The 19,007-nt window shown below is 32.8% G+C and overlaps 3 protein-coding genes across 3 annotated transcripts; all 3 read right to left on the bottom strand.

Annotated features, from left to right (window-relative positions):
* Window positions 1-4,365: 4,365 nt before the first annotated feature.
* LOC108738220 (neuronal acetylcholine receptor subunit alpha-7) lies at window positions 4,366-12,380 on the bottom strand. The gene is made up of 10 exons (XM_018471520.2): window positions 12,002-12,380; window positions 9,608-9,747; window positions 9,261-9,305; window positions 8,650-8,759; window positions 8,361-8,541; window positions 7,269-7,344; window positions 6,924-7,205; window positions 6,654-6,763; window positions 6,048-6,316; window positions 4,366-5,349 (listed from the first exon to the last, which is right to left on the bottom strand). The coding sequence occupies exons 1-10, from the start codon at window positions 12,096-12,098 to the stop codon at window positions 5,067-5,069; spliced, it is 1,593 nt and encodes a 530-aa protein (XP_018327022.1). The 5' UTR covers window positions 12,099-12,380; the 3' UTR covers window positions 4,366-5,066.
* Window positions 12,381-13,656: 1,276 nt separating this feature from the next.
* Window positions 13,657-15,855, bottom strand: LOC108738219 (dynein regulatory complex subunit 6-like). The gene is made up of 6 exons (XM_018471518.1): window positions 15,774-15,855; window positions 14,785-15,712; window positions 14,384-14,671; window positions 14,073-14,317; window positions 13,870-14,013; window positions 13,657-13,810 (listed from the first exon to the last, which is right to left on the bottom strand). Exons 1-6 carry the CDS (start codon window positions 15,801-15,803, stop codon window positions 13,661-13,663), a joined length of 1,785 nt encoding a protein of 594 aa, XP_018327020.1. The 5' UTR covers window positions 15,804-15,855; the 3' UTR covers window positions 13,657-13,660.
* Window positions 15,856-16,403: 548 nt separating this feature from the next.
* On the bottom strand, window positions 16,404-18,986 carry LOC108738218 (F-box/LRR-repeat protein 4-like). Its single transcript, XM_018471517.2, has 6 exons — window positions 18,803-18,986; window positions 17,815-18,745; window positions 17,477-17,761; window positions 17,105-17,415; window positions 16,878-17,021; window positions 16,404-16,817 (listed from the first exon to the last, which is right to left on the bottom strand). Exons 1-6 carry the CDS (start codon window positions 18,830-18,832, stop codon window positions 16,665-16,667), a joined length of 1,854 nt encoding a protein of 617 aa, XP_018327019.1. The 5' UTR covers window positions 18,833-18,986; the 3' UTR covers window positions 16,404-16,664.
* Window positions 18,987-19,007: the final 21 nt, after the last annotated feature.

Below are 19,007 nucleotides of genomic sequence, written 5' to 3'. Positions count from 1 at the left end.
AAGTAACTGTACAGTTAGGAGCATTAGATATCGAAAAATGGTGGAGGCGCCAATCGGAAAATTTTCTCTTTTCATAGTTGTTGTCGTCGTCAAACCTGCTGAAGCTTATCCATTGTCCTACTACATCCAACATCCTTAAGCTTTCTTCTCCTTTGGAAAATTAATTTGAAGGACTTCGTGTTCTTACATTTTCTCTGTGTGATCCTGCATTTTAACTATCACCTTTTGATACAAAGCTTTTACATTTTCAGAGCTAATCTGTACGAAAAGGCTAGCCCTTATCGTCAAAGTGACTGGACAGTTAGGAGAATTAGATATCGAAAAATGGTGGAGGCGCCATTCGGGAAATTTTCTCTTTTCATAGTTGTTGTCGTCGTCAAACTTACTGAAGCTTTTCGATCGTCCTGCTACATTCAACATCCTTAAGCTTTCTTTTTCTTTGGAAAATTAATTTGAAGGACTTCGTACTTTTACATTTTCTCTGTGTGATCCTGTATTACAACTATCATATTTTCTTACAAAGTTTATACAGAGCTAAATTCTACAAAGACTGAACTTCATCGTTCAAATGACTTCAGGTACAGTTAGAAGCTTTAGACATCTAAAAGTGGTAAAGGCGCCAATCGGGAAATTTTCAGTTTTTCACAATGATTGTCGTTGCTAATTCTGCTGACGTTTTTCCATTTCCGTAATACATTCAAAATCCTTTAACTTTATTCTTATTAGGAAAATTAGTTTGAAGGAAAATTCATCAATTTACGTCAATGAAGTTAGAATTGTAACTCAATTTTCAATTAATTTTTTTAATAATTCTGATAATAATGTTTGTCTTTATGAATGTCTAATTTAGGTATTTAAATGATAATTAACGCGAGAAAAATCGTTTTATAACTTCCTTTGTTGTTATCATTACAATTGTAATATTTGCTGTATGATCAGTTGCCTATATATTATATTACTCTTGTCTAATTTATTGTAAAAAAATTTAAATTAGCATCTCCAATTGTGTTTAAATGGAAGAGAATATAATGTAAAGATGAAAATTCATCGGTTTACATTAATTAAATCGGAATTATAGCGCTATTATAGCGTTTATTTTAAATTGTCCCGGCGCCTCCACCAAAATTTACAACAAAATTTGTTTCTTAATTGCTGATAATACTAATATATCTTGGTGAATGTCTTATTTTCGACATTAGAACAATAGTTTACAAGATTGATCATCCCCAACGACCATCAACCAATCCCAAATTTGATATTTCTTATACGTGAACAAAATTATATAGAAAAATTAATATTTGCTGTATGATCAGTTGCCTATATGTTATATTAATGTGGTCTAATTTATTGTAAAAAAATGTAAATTAGCATCTCTAACTGTGTCTAAATGGAAGAGAATATAATGTAAAGATGGAGATTCATCCGTTTACATCAATTAAACCGAAATTGTAGCTCTATATAGCGTTTATTTTAAATTTTTCCCGGCGCCTCCACCAAAATTTACAACAAAATTTTTGCTTATTTGATGATAATATTTGTATATCTTGATGCATCAACGAATCCCGGCATCTTAGTAATATTGACACAAAATGCTCCACGAATAAAAAGAAAAGGGACTAATAAAAATAGAAATAATTTATTTGATTTTATTTTATCTTTTAATGTACATAACAATAATAAGGTTTATTACATTATCATATTGTAGAAAAAAAGTTACAAATAACCAAAGATACGTAGTTTGGCACATTTTGACTAGTCATTAGATCGCAAATGCTATTAATAAAGATCAAATGTCTTGTCACAAGGTGATTTCTTATTATTTTTTTTTATTATTTTTAATTTATAAGAGAGATAGATGATGTACCACCTTTTAATATAAGATACTAAATGCAGACTCGCTTCCCAAAATACAAATACGAACGAAAATGTTCATTTTTACCCCAAGCTAGAAGGTATTGTCTTGCATGACAGTGTGGAAGAACATGACGTTTAGTAAAATTATTTTCAAGCTGATCCGGGAATCCCCACTGAAAAATCGTTTCTTCGGCGACTCTCTAGCCGAAGCAATACACTATTTAACATTGTATATTTGAGCAACTTCCTTTAAATTATGAGAGTCCGTTTTAAGGGGCGAATGGAGTACATTTTTCAATAAAAAATCATCCCCCAAATCGCGTTATCTACAATTTGTCATATTTAAGTGGGGACTCAGGCAGCCCCTACTCCTACCCATTACCTATAACGTCCATTTAGAATAACACTAACAACGATGTCTAATAAAGTATAAAATTGTTTAATTAAAAAACGTAAACGTTGACGCGCAAATGTTGCAACAAATCAAATTTATTTTAATTGAATGTCATGTTCTAATTATAAATTCTGATGTTTTTGTTAAATTTTCCACTTGCATCAGGTACTACATCAGAAATATGAAATATTCTCAATTTTTACCCACTACACATTACCTCAAATTAATGAGGAAAAATTGTTGCCTGTTGTCACACCCCCGCCGGGAATCGAACCCGGGCTCTTTGGCTTTACGCGCCAATGCTCTGACCACTAAGCTACGAGAGATGACAACAGCAACAACGACAAACCGTACTTATTAGGTCACAGATCTGTCGAACTAATGTAACTATATACTGAATATAAATATACATACAATGTAGAAATCTTCCCGAAGTGAGTTTGTTTTAATATGAAATATTCTCAATTTTTACCCACTACACATTACCTCAAATTAATGAGGAAAAATTGTTGCTGTTGTCACACCCCCGCCGGGAATCGAACCCGGGCTCTTTGGCTTTACGCGCCAATGCTCTGACCACTAAGCTACGAGAGATGACAACAGCAACAACGACAAACCGTACTTATTAGGTCACAGATCCGTCGAACTAATGTAACTATATACTGAATATAAATATACATACAATGTAGAAATCTTCCCGAAGTGAGTTAGTTTTAAAATGAAATAGCTTAGTGGTCAGAGCATTGGCGCGTAAAGCCAAAGAGCCCGGGTTCGATTCCCGGCGGGGGTGTGACAACAGCAACAATTTTTCCTCATTAATTTGAGGTAATGTGTAGTGGGTAAAAATTGAGAATATTTCATATTAAACAAACCCACTTCGGGAAGATTTCTACATTGTATGTATACATCAGAAATGTTACTTTAATTTTTAAAAATTGTTTACGACATTTGCGCTTTGGTGTAATAGTAGCAGTAGTGGTAGTAGTTGTCACAAAATTTTGTAAAAAAAATAACAGTAATCGCGATATTTTTTTTTGTTTTTCGTCTCTCAATAACTAATGCCTTTGAGTCGAACACATTTCGGTTGTTTGTGCTTTTCCAAAAGCACGATTAGTAGTAGTAGTAGTAGTAGTAGTAGTTGTTGTAGTAGTAGTAGTAATGATGTGATTAAAATGACCATCGTGTCCCATTTTGGATATGTTATGTATGTATATTATAATTTTATATCCCCAGTTAGCGAAAACGTTTAACGATAATTACTGTAAGATAATAATTCAATGCAACTGTTAAACTACTAGCAAGCTGAAGGGTAGAAAGAATACTGTAAAATAGCTTTTTATTATTTAGCTTTTTCCAGAGGTTTAAACCTTTCATTTATGGGACATTCTAACTTAAACCTACCCTCCATTTTCACCAATTTCTCGATCGTTTAATGGCTGTCTTGTCTCAAAATATTACGAACAATTTTCACGAATATTTACCGCTTATAAATATTGCCAAATATATTATTATATTCATACTTTTTTTGTGTTCTGTCAGATAATAGCAGAGATACGTCTTTTTACCTGACAGAGGACACTTTCCTTGTACTTTCGAACTTTAATGAAACCTTATTAAAAACTTGTAACAATCTCTCCCTTTTGAAATTTGACAAACATTAATTAATTTAAGATATAAATAAAATGAATATAGGGAATCAAAAGTGGTAAAAGTACCAAAGAAAGCAAATATTTTGTAGAAAGTTTCATGTCGTCATCTACAGAAGACTTTGGGATATTGTGAGACTAAAAAGAAACACCCAGTAAGCCATCCAAAATTGAGAAAATGAAGGACTGGTTTGACACATGCAGAATGTCTTTTGAGGCTACAAAATCTACTCTTCCTTGATGATAATTCGTAGATAGAAAAATGCCTTCAACAATTTTTTTTTTATAATAAGTATAACAATGCGAATTAAAGAGTTTCAAAAGAGGTTAAGAACTCTTCGCTGCCCTTTCTAATACAGGGCAATACCCGATGTAAAACCGCTGTTTGTATCGCAATATTTAATTAACTAATCATTTAATTTTTTTTTTAATANTTAGTCATATAAAGCACATATATATAGGTACCCTAATTACTTCAGCGATTTCACATGAGGCTTCAAACTCAACATTTAACTTGGTTTATCACAGTATGATTGTGTTTATTAACGCTAGAAAACAATAAATAAAATCAATCCTACTAATAACTCGGTTAATGTCATTTCGAAAAAATAAAACAGCCAGTGCCCATCAAACAACGATTACATTTCCAACTTCCGAGCAAACTTAATTTAAAATTCAATTAGTTCGCCGTTGTTTCAATACGCAATTGAAATCGAAATTGAAAGATTAAATTATGAAATTGTTGATAATCGATTCTTTCACTCAGAATGGCTTTGAGAATCACAAACATAATCTTTGTTTGATTTGAATTGAAAATTCCGTCAGGTACAGGGTGTTGTTGCTATTTGAAAAAGTAAGCTCAATTAACTGGAGATTATTTTTTGGAATTGGTGTTTTATTTTTTTTTTTGACGAAATGACTTACAAAAGATCGAGGTTTTAAACTATGAATTTTTATTATTTTTTCCTTTTTCTTTTTTTTTTTTATTAATTAATACGTTAATCAACGACATTGTGAAGTAGATTCGTACTTGTGGCATTGACTTCCAAAGCGATAATAATCTTCATCATGTGTACGATTAGGTTTTCGAGAACTACTAATAATAATAATAATAATGATAATAAAAGGTATAAAGCGAGATGCTGCAGGCCAATTGTGAAATGACAACCTTGCTACGACACGATAATGTGTGGTGCCGAGAACAGTACCGCCAATGTGGCTATGATGGTAAACAGAGTGAAAATGATAAGGCACAATCTGTCTACTACCATTGCCGCAAACTTCCAATCTCTTGTTATACCTTGTTGCTCGTCTTCTTTGCGCATATTATCCGTTATGAAACGGATTTCTTTCAATATTAGAGCTAATTCGTAATCCACTCCACTTAGGCATGATTGGTTACTCACCAACGACTCGTGAAGTCTTCCTCCGCCGTTACCATTTTCTTCATTTGGCCTGAAAATTTACTTTCAGTTCTTCAAGTTCTTCCACCAGTTAAAAAAAATTCAAAAACTTATGGCCTACTAATGCTGGAAAGTGCCCAATCCCTCCGGACCACACCGGAGGGTAAGGCAGAAGGCCCTCTTATTTAGCCTCTTTTGAGGAACTATAGGAATGGGCAAACGGACTCCAGAATTGAACCCGCGTCCTTCCGGATGCTAAGTAATGGTCTAAACCTCTAGGTCATGCTTGTCTACAACTCTATGAGCAATGGTGAGGATGTATTGAAGCTAATGAGGTTGGAATCCCCTTCCCTAGGAGGGTTTTCAATTGTAGTTGTCTTTCCAACGTTTAGCCAGTAACTGTGGCAGTTATCCTCAGGGATTTTCGATTATTTACTGATGCTCGATCCAACAATAATCCTTGAACAGTTACTGGCGAAAAGTTTGGAAATACAAAACCACAGTTCCAATACCACGACCTTCAAACTCGGGAAATTTTACTTCTCAGTTTCCGGTTTCCAAAGCTTACATGTCGAAAGCCACACGATTCACAAAGTTGACAGGTTAATATAAAATTTAGTTCCCTACATTTACTTGAATCTTTTACCGCCAAATTTAACAATGTTACAGTTATTTTAATATAAATGAGGATCTATCGAATGTAGTGGACGTGCCACATCATATCCCCTAATAAATGTAAATCACTTTTACCTATAAACTGTTCGAAAGAAAGCCGAATTAGGCAATGGGGTTGGTGTCCCTCCTCTGTGATTATGTCGAAAATCATCGTCGATATCCAATACATTAGCTAATAGGCTCTTTGATGACCTTTCTTTCAACTCGACGTCCTGGAGATTGATGGTTTTTCTATCAGAATTCAGCGTTGTGGTATTGCTCGGCATGCCACAGTCGTATCCGTCTTCACATGGCCTGTGCATTCTCAACAACCACGGTAACCAATACAGAAAAACCACTTTTATCTAAAACAAAAGATGAAGATTTTTCTGCCAAAAAAGCATAGCCCAGCACGTTATACGATCAACTGCTACAGTAGGTTTGATGATTGAAAACCTTATCATTCAATAATCCTTTCACTCAGAAGCTTAGTTCAGGCGTATTCTGATAGAGATGTAAATCAAATTAAACACTTTAATTAAAACTTTAAAGATGAGCTCAAACTTAAAGTACTTTAGGAACAATTAGCATGGGACCATTGAAGTGAAAATTAATCCAGTCGGGAACAGCCAGCAAGTAACTTTAGATTTCGGCTGCTAACTCAACTAAATTCATGCAAGAAAAATTATTATCCGTACATACCCATTCTGACATTTCGTGGGTATCAGCGCTTCGATGATGGTAGTTTAATATAAGTATCGTCGATACAACCGAAGATGCAACCATAAACATAATACAGTTAAAATAGGTCCCTTAAAAAGATGGAGAAGTAGCTGTTAAGTTAGAACGGAAAGTTGACTCGTAAGGGAAAATATCAAAAAATTGAACCCCAAATTATTAGTCTACTTTGCGCCAAAACCCCCAACAGGCTTTAACAATAATTGTAGTAATCGATCATATAAATATTCTTACCGAGTAAAGGAACTGCTTCAGATGTAGCAGGCATCGTTTCTGCGACCATATTCAAAAATACTGTAAGTGACAAAAGGATGGTGATGCCAAGTGATAGTTTCTCCCCTGAATCTGGAGGGAGAGTAAATCCAAGCACTGCCATCGATGCTATCAAAACACACGGTACAATCAAATTGAAAAAATAATAAAGCGTGCGCCGACGAACTATAATATAAAACGTTATGTCGATATACGGTTCTGGACAACAGTTGTAATACAATTCGTTCCTTTTTCCTGGAACCCCTGCAAGAATAATTAGGCCCATATCCATCTAGAAATATCACGTCAAAAACGACGAATACTCACCTAACAAATCCCATTCGCCGTTAGTAATAAAATTACTGATATCACCACCTCCATCATCTTGCAATTGAAGATCCAACTACAGGCATGTCAGAAAAAAGAAAACATATGATTTAGCTATAGCTTTCACCATCTATTTGAAGAATTATGATTCCCAAACAGTAAGAATAAAGGAATCATATTCCTGGGAGGCAATAGATTAAAGAAATGAATCAATTTTGATCATGAAACATGTCAGCTATCATTATGGGCATTTGGTGGAAATGGATTTTCATGACCAGTGTTTGATAATAGAAAGTGTTTCTGTTGAGTTCTTTGGATGATTATGATTCATGGACAATAAGGATTTTAAAGAGCCCTCGATGGTTAACGTCAAGGATTCTTCAAATCGACGGATTCGTCATGCTTTTCCAATTGAAAAATAGATATTTTGAAAAAAGAAATCTATGATTTGTGCAAAGTTTTCAATGTTAACGTTTGGCAATGAAGTGTTTCTATTGGGTTTTCGAAAGTTAGAAACATTAACAGTTTTTTTATGAATATTTGAATTAAGGAATCACAGCCCTTGGACTAAAAACTACCCCCAACCATTTGATACTCAAAATTAATTGGAGCTTTCCGGGTTTGTTGGCTATGGTCTAGACTGGTTGATGATTTACGTAGAGGAAAAATAGTTCTAAGACTAAAAACTATCTTCAGCCATTTAACACTCAAAATATATAATTTAAACATTATCATGATGTGTATAAGTCATCATAATTTTCCAACTGATGATCCAATAGTATAGAGTGTGTTTCTATTGGGTGTTTGGATGTTTATGATTCTTGGACAATAAGAATCTTAAGAAGTCTCCGATGAAGATTTACTTTAAGGATTCTTCAAGGCGATGGATTTACCATGCATTTTCAATTGAAAATCTAACAATAGGCATTTCGAAAAAAGAAATTTATGATTTGTTTTCACAACTAAAGTTTGACAATGAAGTGATTAGAATCTTTAGGAGTTCTTTTAATGAAGATATACGTCAAGGAATCATAGTACTTCAACTAGTTGAACTAAAAACTACCCCCAACTATTCAAATATAATCATGAGACCTGTAAACCGTCGTATGTCCAGCTTCCGAATTTCATTTCGCATCTCTGATCGTCAAACGGGAACCATGTAATGTCAATTTTGCAAGTGCTCTTGAATATCCCTGGGGGTAAATATACACAACTGCCGTTGTTCCGTACAACTACATTAGTGGGGTAGGTTCCATCAAATCCCTCGTCGGCACTAGTCAATGTATAATTTAATGAACGTTAAATATTGCATAACGAAATAGCTTTCCGGTGGAGATTGTTAATGGGGGAAACTATGCACTCGGGTATTTTGTTTTATTACCTGTTATACATGAGTACGTCGGGTTTCCATAGACGATGGGGTGGTATCCTTAGATCTTTTACTCCGCCGAATTCGGATGAGTTCCAACGTAGATTTATATCATTCCATTCCTGGAGCAAAGCAAAGTATTCAAAAGTTTCTTTCGCGGTTGTATGACATGCCAATAAAATTCTTCTCAAGCATGCTAGAAGTATATATATATATATACGCTTTCGAACAAATTTACTTTTAAAATCTAATCGGCTTGCCAGATTCTCCCGTACAATACTCCCAACATTCCTTAGGAATTTGCCAAATATAAACTAAAAGTTGTATTACATCCAACTGATATTAAAATTAATCTGACGATCAAGGAACACTTTTAAAACGTTATTCGCCAAGCTTTCTATCATATTATTTGTTAATCCACTTATTTATAATACTAACTAATAGGAATTTGATCAGCATCAGAAATTATTGTATTGATCTAAACAATTTGAGAATAGAATGAGGATCATTGGGGAACCCCGAAAAAAGGAATTATTCTGCATGGATTTTACTAAATCGTAAATCTCAACATTTATTTCAGTTAAATGATTATTAATTACTAATTATTATAAATATCAACTTACCAACTTAAGCCACATGTTAGTAATTAATAGTTGATTCTTTTCATCCTATAAGTAACGTTTGTTGTTTATTATTCGTTTTTTATTTTTAATTATTATTAGAAGCCATAAATTACGTAACGTAATCAGTTTTTACATCCTCATCCGCCCCTGCGTAAAAAGCTATTTAATTCCAAATAGTAATTCAATTTTAAACAACTTGTAAAAGCGTTAACTAACGTAAACCTTGACCCTTGACCCTTGACAGTCTCCCATCCCCAAGTAACAGGACCTAACGCTCGACCGGACTCTTCCTCCCTTAAATTGCGTTACGTAATTTATAGACATCCCCTAATATGTCTCCTACTTACCACGTCAATGATTTGATTTAATGTTAAACCAAAACTAAGTTGAAGTGGATCAGATTCATTAGCGACAGGCCGTTCTAAAACGTTATAAGTATCTAACAACTTTGCAAGAAGCCTTTTTTCATTGTGGCCTGCAGACAAACCTTGAAACAAAAGGAAAAATATAGAAATCATTATTTTCCATTCGTATCTTCCCTTTTCTTATCAGTTATTATCTAATAAAGCGCTTTAATATCCATATGGCATCGTATCAAAACTAAGTATACACTGTTAGGTACAATTAAACTAAAAGCGTAATAAATAAAATTAACAAATACGAAGTAGGAAAAGTGTTAGGTTTATAGGGAGTTTCGAATTTTTGCGATTGTTCAGATCGTAACTAGGTATCGAACGAAAAATCGTTAGGGGTGGATTTTCGCTTGGCGGGTCCAAATAATTAAAAAAATCCAATAAGCTATCGGTTGGCATTTTTTTCAACATGTAACAGCGTTCAATCAAACAAAAGCTATTTGTACGGGCTAGTATTAACTCGTTTCCATGGAACCTGGATTTGCTTTTGTAAAACCCGTAAATATCAATCCTTTGTTTTATGCGTCTGTATTTCTCATTTTATTTACTCTTTTGCTACAACAAGTACACCAGCGAAATCGACAATTCAAAGTTCTTTTATAGGGGTGTAGTAAAAGAACTATATTGGCGTAATTAATAAGCGAATGAGTTAGTCGACAGTCCTACATTTAAAGCAAATAACGGACGATTTTAGAAGTTTTAGTTAGCAAGTTATTTATGGTCCCTTTCATATTTGGACTGCGAACTTTGGGGAACTAGATGGCTTTATATCTAGATAGATTACGTCGACATATCCTTTATCAATTTAACCTGACCTAAGCTCGGAGCTTTCAAAATACTTATTGATTATTATTTTTGTCTCTCTTAGTCATATAAAGCACTATTATCATGTATATACATACATAGTAATGTGTATGTCGTACAGGCATATAGCAAAACGTGAAAACTTGATGAAAAACGATTGACCAAAACCACAAGGAGGGAGTGAAGAATGGGATAGGCTAGGGATTTTGAGGATTTTGAGGAATGTTGTGTGGTTTTGGTCGTTTGTTTTAATTCCATTTTCGAGGAATATTATAGTGTTAAGTCTTCACCTGATGAAGCCTATGTTTGGCGAAACAATCGTAGTGTGTCTACGTTAAAAGTATAATAATTCGTTTCAACATGTATCGGCGTCAACCAAAAAGGCAATCTTTTGCCTTTTCAGTTAGAAATAATGTCAGACATTAAATTTTGTGGAAGTTTTTGAAATTTGTCATTCGTTATCGTTTGAATTGAAGTGAACGAAGAAAACAAAAAGGAAAAAAAGAAAACGACTTCAAGAGAGACTTTTAACCAATCATTTTCTTTTGTTGGCGGTTGGCAGTTGTAGTAACTCTAAGAAAAACGACGACATTCCATTCTCTTGCTGCATCATGGAACAATAAAGAGTTGAAAGTCGTTTTCAGACTGTGATACCTGAATTGGAAAAATATAAATGAAACATGAGAGCCGCTCCGGCATTTGCGATGAAAATTACTTAAAGAATATTTCATAAAGTAAACAATCGAGTTAAGAACGCTTCAGAAAATCCATTGTTCCTCAACTTTAAACTTAACGTCATTCTTTATCTAATCAAAAAGTAGTCTCTCAATAATAATATTCAGCTTATACAGGGTGACATTAAAATTATTATTTATCGAGAACATTTCAGATATAATTTTACTAAAATATAGAACAATAAATGGGCAGATCGGTGACATAAAATAAAACACAAATATTCAAAAAGAGTATCGCTTAGAAGGTCCCATTTTCGTATAAAACGATATTGAAAAAGTAAATAATTATGTACATGAGTGAAGGCGTGTCTTTATTATTTCTACTACATGCCAAAGGTAAATAAATTTATTATTTCGTCTAATACAGCACAAATAATTTGAAGCCATGTGAAAACAATATAGAAAGGGAATGATGTATTTGAACTGATTCCGGAATGTGAAATGACTATTGGCGCCATTTCCATGAAGTATAGATTTTGTAGCTCGCATAATACGATGATAATAATAATTGTTTCTATATTGTTATAATGTAGCAGCAACATTAATCAAAAAAGGTCTACGTATGGAAAAAAGTGAAGAAAAAAAAATAATAAAACTTCTACATGGGTGTAGAATCACATATAAAGTAAAGTGAAAACATTTTTAGAAATAGGTATATAAAAACTAAGGACCTAGGTGATCTACGTATCTATAATAACTAGATAGTAAGTAAGTAACAATAAACTACAACTAGCAAAAGAACGTTAACAAAATAGAATGTTGAATCGCATGGCTTTTTATATTTATTTACCGTTCGGCAGATAGAGGCAGATGTAGAAGACAACAAAAATGGAAATTTTTCTCAAGCTGAAATTTGGCTGGCATGACTGATGCATACGATTTTCCATCGATAAAAAATGAACTGCGTTAATTTGAATTCACCTTTTTATCTCCTTTCTATTTTATATCTGCATTTAGTTGACGTTATTTTTATTTAATTTGTTTTCACTTTATTTTAATGGTACTTTTAATTTTATTGTATATACAAGTATACATGCCACATGTACACGTGTATATACGTTTATAACTTTTCGTTTAATGGATTGTTTAATGCATGTTGTTGCTGTAAATTTTTTTTTCTATTTAACACAGATGAAAACTAAAGCCATAGCTGACGAAGAGTTTCTACGCTAACGCGACCTCACTGTATTCGCGTTCTCGTCAGCGGGGCAAGCGTTTCGCTTCTAAAACCCTGAAGAAGCAAGCAACGTCACAAATTGCAACCATATATACTCTCATATTTATCTTACTTACTCTAAACGTAGGTCTTGACTTTCTACTTGCGAAAATTTTGCAGATCAATGTTGAACATTTGCGCCTCCTGCGTCGCGACGTCTGTATCCCACTGCGTCCCGTCCATTCATACCATATAGGGTGATCACTTTTTAGCAAGCCCTAAAAGGGTCATCACCCTCCCACCCAGCAATCGAACACTTACAACAATTTGTTTATTTATGTCTTTCAACATTTATTTTAATAACTATTAATTACACGATTTTTATATCGAAGTATTAAAGACTTCTCTTAGGATCTTCCAGTTACTAAGGATTCTAAGGATTTACTTTTTAGAAACGGAAAACTTTTTTCAATCAAATGCCCATATCCATATCTTTATTAAATGTTGCTAAATAGGTAATAATTATTGTGTATTTTTTCGTGGCTTTTCATATAATGGCAGTGCATCTCTTCTTGGTATATTTCGCTTAAATTTCATTCAAAAGCTCGTTTTGCTTCAAAAATATGTAAGCAACTGTATATTATTAGTATCAGTAATGTAATTTACATATTCTTCAAGAAAATTTAACAGCTTTTCGTTTGAGATGTAAATAAAATAAATTGAAACTTTCGAAGTACAAAGTGGTAACAATTTTCGAATAAAATGTAAAAGAAAGTGGCTATTTTCAAGGGAAATACTTTTTTTTTTCGTGAAATTCAATACCTCTATCAGAAGCAGTCCAAAAAATATACATATAACTACTAGCAACAATTTATATTTTATTAATTTATTTTATTTATTTATGAACGTAGAAGAAATTACAAGCCAAATTATTATCTTATATTACTTACCTCTTAACTGTATTGACCACCACCACACGTTTTATTAAAAAAAAAAAAGAAAAACAATTTGAAAATGTGAAAAATTTTTTTTTTGTTTTTCGATAATCTCACTGGTAAAGGAAAAGCTTTTAATAAAAAAAGGAAAATATTTAGGAAATTTATTTGATGAACACATAAAGCACAACAAGAAAAAGAACTAAAACTAGGAACATTTTTTTTTTTGGAATTTTTCTCTTTTACATATTTTTTTTGTTTTTGTTAGATTTATATTTTACTATTACATTAACGTAGTATCAAATTAAATAACGAAACACGAACACAACAAATATTAAAAAGACGAACGAAAATTATTCTAATACAAAGATCTTCTATTTTCCAAAACGAGTTCAATATTTTGAAGAAAATCCTCACTGAGGTTTGTACACCCTTTAACATTCATTTGCTGAATGGTCGGGGTAGAAAGAATTGCTTCAAGCGTTTCGTCGGTCAGTTGAATGCAACCCTGAAAATTTATTACAAAAATTATTTACCTCTTCGATTTTTTTTTCCCGTGAGACTGACTTCCAAAATGAGTTTCTTCAGTCTTTTAAATCCATTGCAAATTACATTTATGCCATCGTCGTCAATGTTATAGCACGTGGACAAATTTAATATTTCCAAACTCGGCACGCTTGCAATCAACGATCGAATACCTTCCATAGTGATCTGAAAATATATTTTTTTTTTATTTGCGAACCATACGGTACCCAAAACTAAACGATTACATTTTGGCATCCCGATAAATTCAACGAAATCAATTCTTTGAACTTGAAGACGGCTTTAAGGCTGAAATCTGTTACGCAAATGCAATTCTTCAGACTTAGAGCTTGCAAGTTGGTTAAATTCATGATGGAATTGTTCCTGAAATATCCACTTCTTGCAGCCCCGCTAATAATTTCCATCTTATCTTCCAAATCTCCCACCTCAAAGTCAACAGTTTCGATGCTGATGAGGCCCCCGTCAGTAACCCCTTAAATTTTAATCAATTCATAACGTACGACGGGTCAAAAAAAAATAATAATTTCGTATAAAAAACCTTGACAGTTTGATAAACAAAGCTCCTTCAGACGTTTGCAGCGGTTGAAAATTATTTCCAAAATTTTATAGTCGACGCAAACGCTTCCGCTGAAATTAATATGTATGAGGGTTGCGCTATATTTTTCCACATTATTGTACAACTCGTTCCATGGTAAACCCATGCATCCGCCAAGGGAAAATTTTTCTAATCTAGCAGTTCCAGACGGTAGAACTAACTTAAACACTATCTGAGCCGCTTCACAGCAGCTGTTTTTTAACGAGAGCTCTTTTAAATTGTCATAAGGACCTACAAAAAAATATTTCGAATTCTTTCGGCATTGTCATAGTTACGTAAAGAGTGCCGCGCATATTTTGGGAAAACTAATCGCAAAATGAAATTGTTTCAGATCTTTTACTCACATTCGATCCGATGAGGAGGTTCAGCGCAGTTGTGCATGCCGTCAAGTTCCAAAATGGTCAAATTGGGCAACGGGGAAAATAGAACGTCCAATGGGCAGCCAGGTATGTAGTTTAAGTAAAGTTTTTCTATATACGGTTGCAAACGACTGACTACAGCCCAGTTGGGAATAACCAACTGGTCGCAACCGGAAACATTCAAACTGACCAATTTGAATCCGTTTAAGGGTAAAAGAAGGAACAATCCTTCCCTAGTAATTGACGAGTTGGAAAAATCCAAACTCGTCAATTTTTTCTTTCTCAAACGTATTGTATAGGTCACGAATGTGAACGAAAATATGGTTTTTGATGGCGAAAGAGACGGTTCGCCACCTCTGTGATAGAACTGGTTCGATATTTGTTGATTGCAAAAGTTCTTGCAATTCTTCACACTCAAGTGAGTCAAGTTTGGGGCACTGTTAATTAAAGTGTGGTATATGTAGTCGGTAATGTCGATAGGGGAACAAAGTTCAAGTGATATTAAAGAGTCCATGGTCAACGTTTGGGCGGAAAATGACGTGTAAAGCTCTTTTATGTTGTTCAGAGTTAGATATTGCAAATTTTGACAGGAAGCAAGTATGTAGTAAAGGTTTTCGCATTTTATTTGGCAATTAATGAACGATAATTTCTCAATATGAATTCCAAAGTCAATCCAGAAAAGGCTGTCGTACAAAATTTGAACATTCTTTAAGACAACAGAGAAAAATGGATGAGTGCATCTGTACAAAAGTAATAGGCAATCTTTGTCTTGAGAAACCGTTTGATTTTCGATCACAATACGTTCTCTCCTTATAAAATCGTTTTCGCTACAAATTTTATACAGCCTTTTACATGTTGTCTTTAGCACTGCTCTGTCCGAGTAAGAGAGACAAGCTACAATTTGACTCAAAACCTACGAATGCAAATAAAATAAAACGCGCACTTTTAAATAATTTTTTATGCGAGAAACTTACCTCGTTTGGCAGATCTAGGAAATTAACCATCGTTAACTTGGACTTAAAGCATTCGCATCTAAACTAACTGTCACGCTGTCAATTTGGGCATTAATTAATGCTGAAAAGGTCATTTTTCGACGCTCAACTTTTTTAAATTTTGAATCGTCGTAATGGCCGCCCAAGATGGCTTCCATAGAAATTAACGTTACTCATTGATCTAACTCATAAAAACTACTAAACTTTTAATATTTTTATTAACAGTTTGCTTAGCATTTTATCATTAATTACTTCAGCATAATTTTTATTAAAGTATTTTCTTTAAAAATATTAATTTTAGTTAAACATAAAATATGGGAACATATAGGCAACACATTTTACACCTAATAGGTATTAATGAGTTAATCGGTATTGATAAGATAATTAAGCCGGTATCTCCTAATTTAAGGGAACGTGAATTCAATATTCATTTAACTTAAAGGGTCATAAAACAATTTATTAATAATCGGCGGTATTATTAATAGTTAAAAACCTCATTTATATGCTTTTAGTATTAGCGAATTTGTTTCTTTTAGAAATGAAAGGCAAAACTTTTTATTTCTTTTTATTTAGTTATTAAATATAACAAAGAAAGTAACAGCATATATATTACTTAAAAAATATATAAATATAGATTTATGTAAGCATCTTCCTTTCAATTTTACTTAATTTATACAGAACATGTCTCAAAAAATATTAGTCCAACAAAAACCGTGTAACTTTCACAGCCCTTTATGGTAAACTACCGTTAAAAAAACATTTATAATAAATATAATAATTTGTTTAACATTTATTTGTGCTGGCGTTACAATAAACGCCTTACAATTAAACTAGTAAGGAAAAAATGGTTATTAAGTTAAGTAACAGTAAACATCACATAGTAAATACTCTTCTTTGTTCCAATACATCCTCTATACTTCGAATAAAATCATTATTCATGTTTTCACAACCCTTAACGTTTATGCGTTTCAGGGATGTAGAATAAAAGACAGACTCCAACGATTTGTCAGTTAACTGCTTACAATTCTATAAAAATGGCAATTAATTTTTTTCTTAGTAATTCTTAAGTGCCAGGGAAATACATACTTGTAAAATTAAAATTTTTAATCGCTTAAGTCCTTGACATATGTTATCTACTGTTTTGTCGCCAATATTAAAGCACGATGACAAATTAAGTACTTCAAGGCTCTTAACATTTGGAATCATTTCAGAAAACCCTTCGTGAGTAATCTATATAGAAAGATCAAAAGAAGTAAAATTAACAAATTTGCAATGGAAATATTGAAGAAACAAAAATAAAAAAAAAAACATACTTGTTGACAACCTGCGATATCTAAAGAAATTAATTCTACGAATTTAAAAACGCTCTTTAAACTCAAATCAGAAACTCGTGTACAATTCCTTAGGGACAAAACTTTCAGGCCTTGAAGGCGCATAATAGAGAAGGTCGTAGGTTGTCCTGAGATATTCATAATTTGCATAATTTCCCGTTTTCGTGCTACATCTTCTCTTATTTCTGTCTCTACCTTTGAACCCAACGGTATTCTCATTAACAGTTGTTTCTTAGGCCTCACTGAAGACTCTGAATTCAAGTCAATTCCCATTAAGCCCCTGTCAGTTATCTCTGTAAAAACATTAACTAACTAATTAAATACAGTTGAATTATATAACTGTCTTGTGCCTACCATCACAATTTGTTAAGTCAAGCTCCCTCAAAAGTGTTAAATTTTCGCAAATACACCTTAAAACAGCATCATCAACTGCCACAACTATATTACTAAGGTTTAGGCAAACTAACTTTTTAAAACTTTGAATAATATTTAGAAGGATTTCTCTTGGCAATTCAATAGAAGCAAAAGATATTTTTTGGATGGAAGGCTGATTTAAATACATTATTTCTAGTACAGTTTTGGCTGCCATGGGATCACATTTATTCATTGATAACTCCTTTAAGTTTCTTAGTGAATTTCCTGCAAACTAATTTGTTAAGTCGAATTTACTATGTTCAAGATTACCAATTTACCAGCAGCTTCAGACACTTCTATTGTCTTTTGTATACCATCCATTTCCAAGACAGTTAAATTTTTCATTGGATTTTTTAAAATTTCCATACAACCGCCACGAACATCATTTAACAAAACACACTTTAAATTAGGCTGCAACTGACTTATAGTTTTGTATGAAGAAATTCGTAGTTGACTACAGCCAGAAATATTCAAATTTGAAAGTGTTAGATTTTCTATTTCAAGAATTGATAATAAGTATTCTCCATTAATCATTGTTTTTGAGAAATCTAAACTTGTTAGGTATGCAGCTTCCACGCTAACAGCATATTTTATATACAGAAACGAAAATATTGCATCTGATGGCCTTTTCATTTCATCGCCGTTCTTAGGATAAAATTTCTTATATATTCCTGGATGACAAAAATTTTCACAATCGTGAATACTTAAATGGTTCAGAGAAGGGCACATGCTTAAAAAGTAACTAAAAATCTTGTCAGTAATATACTTTGAAGAACACAATTCAAATGATTTCAAATTTGGTAAAATAATTCTGTGTCTGTTTGGACGGAATGTCATAAACAAATGAGTTAACTTTTCCAACTTTATAGACTCTAAACTTGAACAATTAGAAAGTATGTTAAAAAGGCAATCACTGCTAATGTCCGAATTAATAAATGCTAAAGCTTCAATGCTATTTCCATAATTAATCCAAAATTCACTGTCATATTTGAAATCAACATTGGTAAACACTAGTTTTTTATGTATTCTAGTATTTCGACCAATTTTAACTAAGGGATCATGCTCTGCTGAAACAACTGCGTCTTGTACATGAAGAATTTCTTCCTTAATAAAAAAGTTTTGTATGCAGACATCGTAAAGAATTTTGCATGTTAATTTTAATGCTGATCTATCTGCATACGAAAGAAAAGTTACTATGTAACTCAAAATCTGAAATGAAAGCGTTTAAACGTTGTGATAGCACATAGTAATCGAAATATTGCTTACCTCATAAGGCAAATCAAGAAAATTAGCCATTGTACTTGCTATTAACGTCTTTTTAATTACATTCTCTTCACACTGACGGTCTATTTGAACGTAAACGAGAGAAATTAATTGGGAACAAACACATTTTTATATTTTTTAATGTAAAAATTAACTAAAATAATTTTACATAACTTAAAAAACGATATGTAATAAAATAGGTTAGATC

This window comes from Agrilus planipennis, unplaced genomic scaffold, assembly GCF_000699045.2.
Source record: "Agrilus planipennis isolate EAB-ADULT unplaced genomic scaffold, Apla_2.0 scaffold88, whole genome shotgun sequence".
Taxonomy (NCBI): Eukaryota; Metazoa; Arthropoda; class Insecta; order Coleoptera; family Buprestidae; genus Agrilus; species Agrilus planipennis.
This window is presented reverse-complemented; position numbering and strand designations above follow the sequence as displayed.

Bases quoted from the DNA above. Each gene is read 5' to 3' on its own strand.
- LOC108738219 (XM_018471518.1), bottom strand. From the start codon at position 15,803: ATGGTTAATTTCCTAGATCTGCCAAACGAG. The intron at 15,713-15,773 runs GTAAGTTTCTCG...TTGCATTCGTAG, and splicing joins TCCTAGATCTGCCAAACGAG to GTTTTGAGTCAAATTGTAGC. The intron at 14,014-14,072 runs GTAATCGTTTAG...ATATATTTTCAG, and splicing joins ATTTATCGGGATGCCAAAAT to ATCACTATGGAAGGTATTCG.
- LOC108738220 (XM_018471520.2), bottom strand. From the start codon at position 12,098: ATGGAAAATCGTATGCATCAGTCATGCCAGCCAAATTTCAGCTTGAGA. The intron at 9,306-9,607 runs GTAAGTAGGAGA...CGTTACTTATAG, and splicing joins TAAATCAAATCATTGACGTG to GATGAAAAGAATCAACTATT. The intron at 6,317-6,653 runs GTATGTACGGAT...CTTTTGTTTTAG, and splicing joins CCCACGAAATGTCAGAATGG to ATAAAAGTGGTTTTTCTGTA.
- LOC108738218 (XM_018471517.2), bottom strand. From the start codon at position 18,832: ATGGCTAATTTTCTTGATTTGCCTTATGAG. The intron at 17,416-17,476 runs GTAGGCACAAGA...ATGTTTTTACAG, and splicing joins TGACTTAACAAATTGTGATG to AGATAACTGACAGGGGCTTA. The intron at 16,818-16,877 runs GTATGTATTTCC...CCATTTTTATAG, and splicing joins TAAAAATTTTAATTTTACAA to AATTGTAAGCAGTTAACTGA.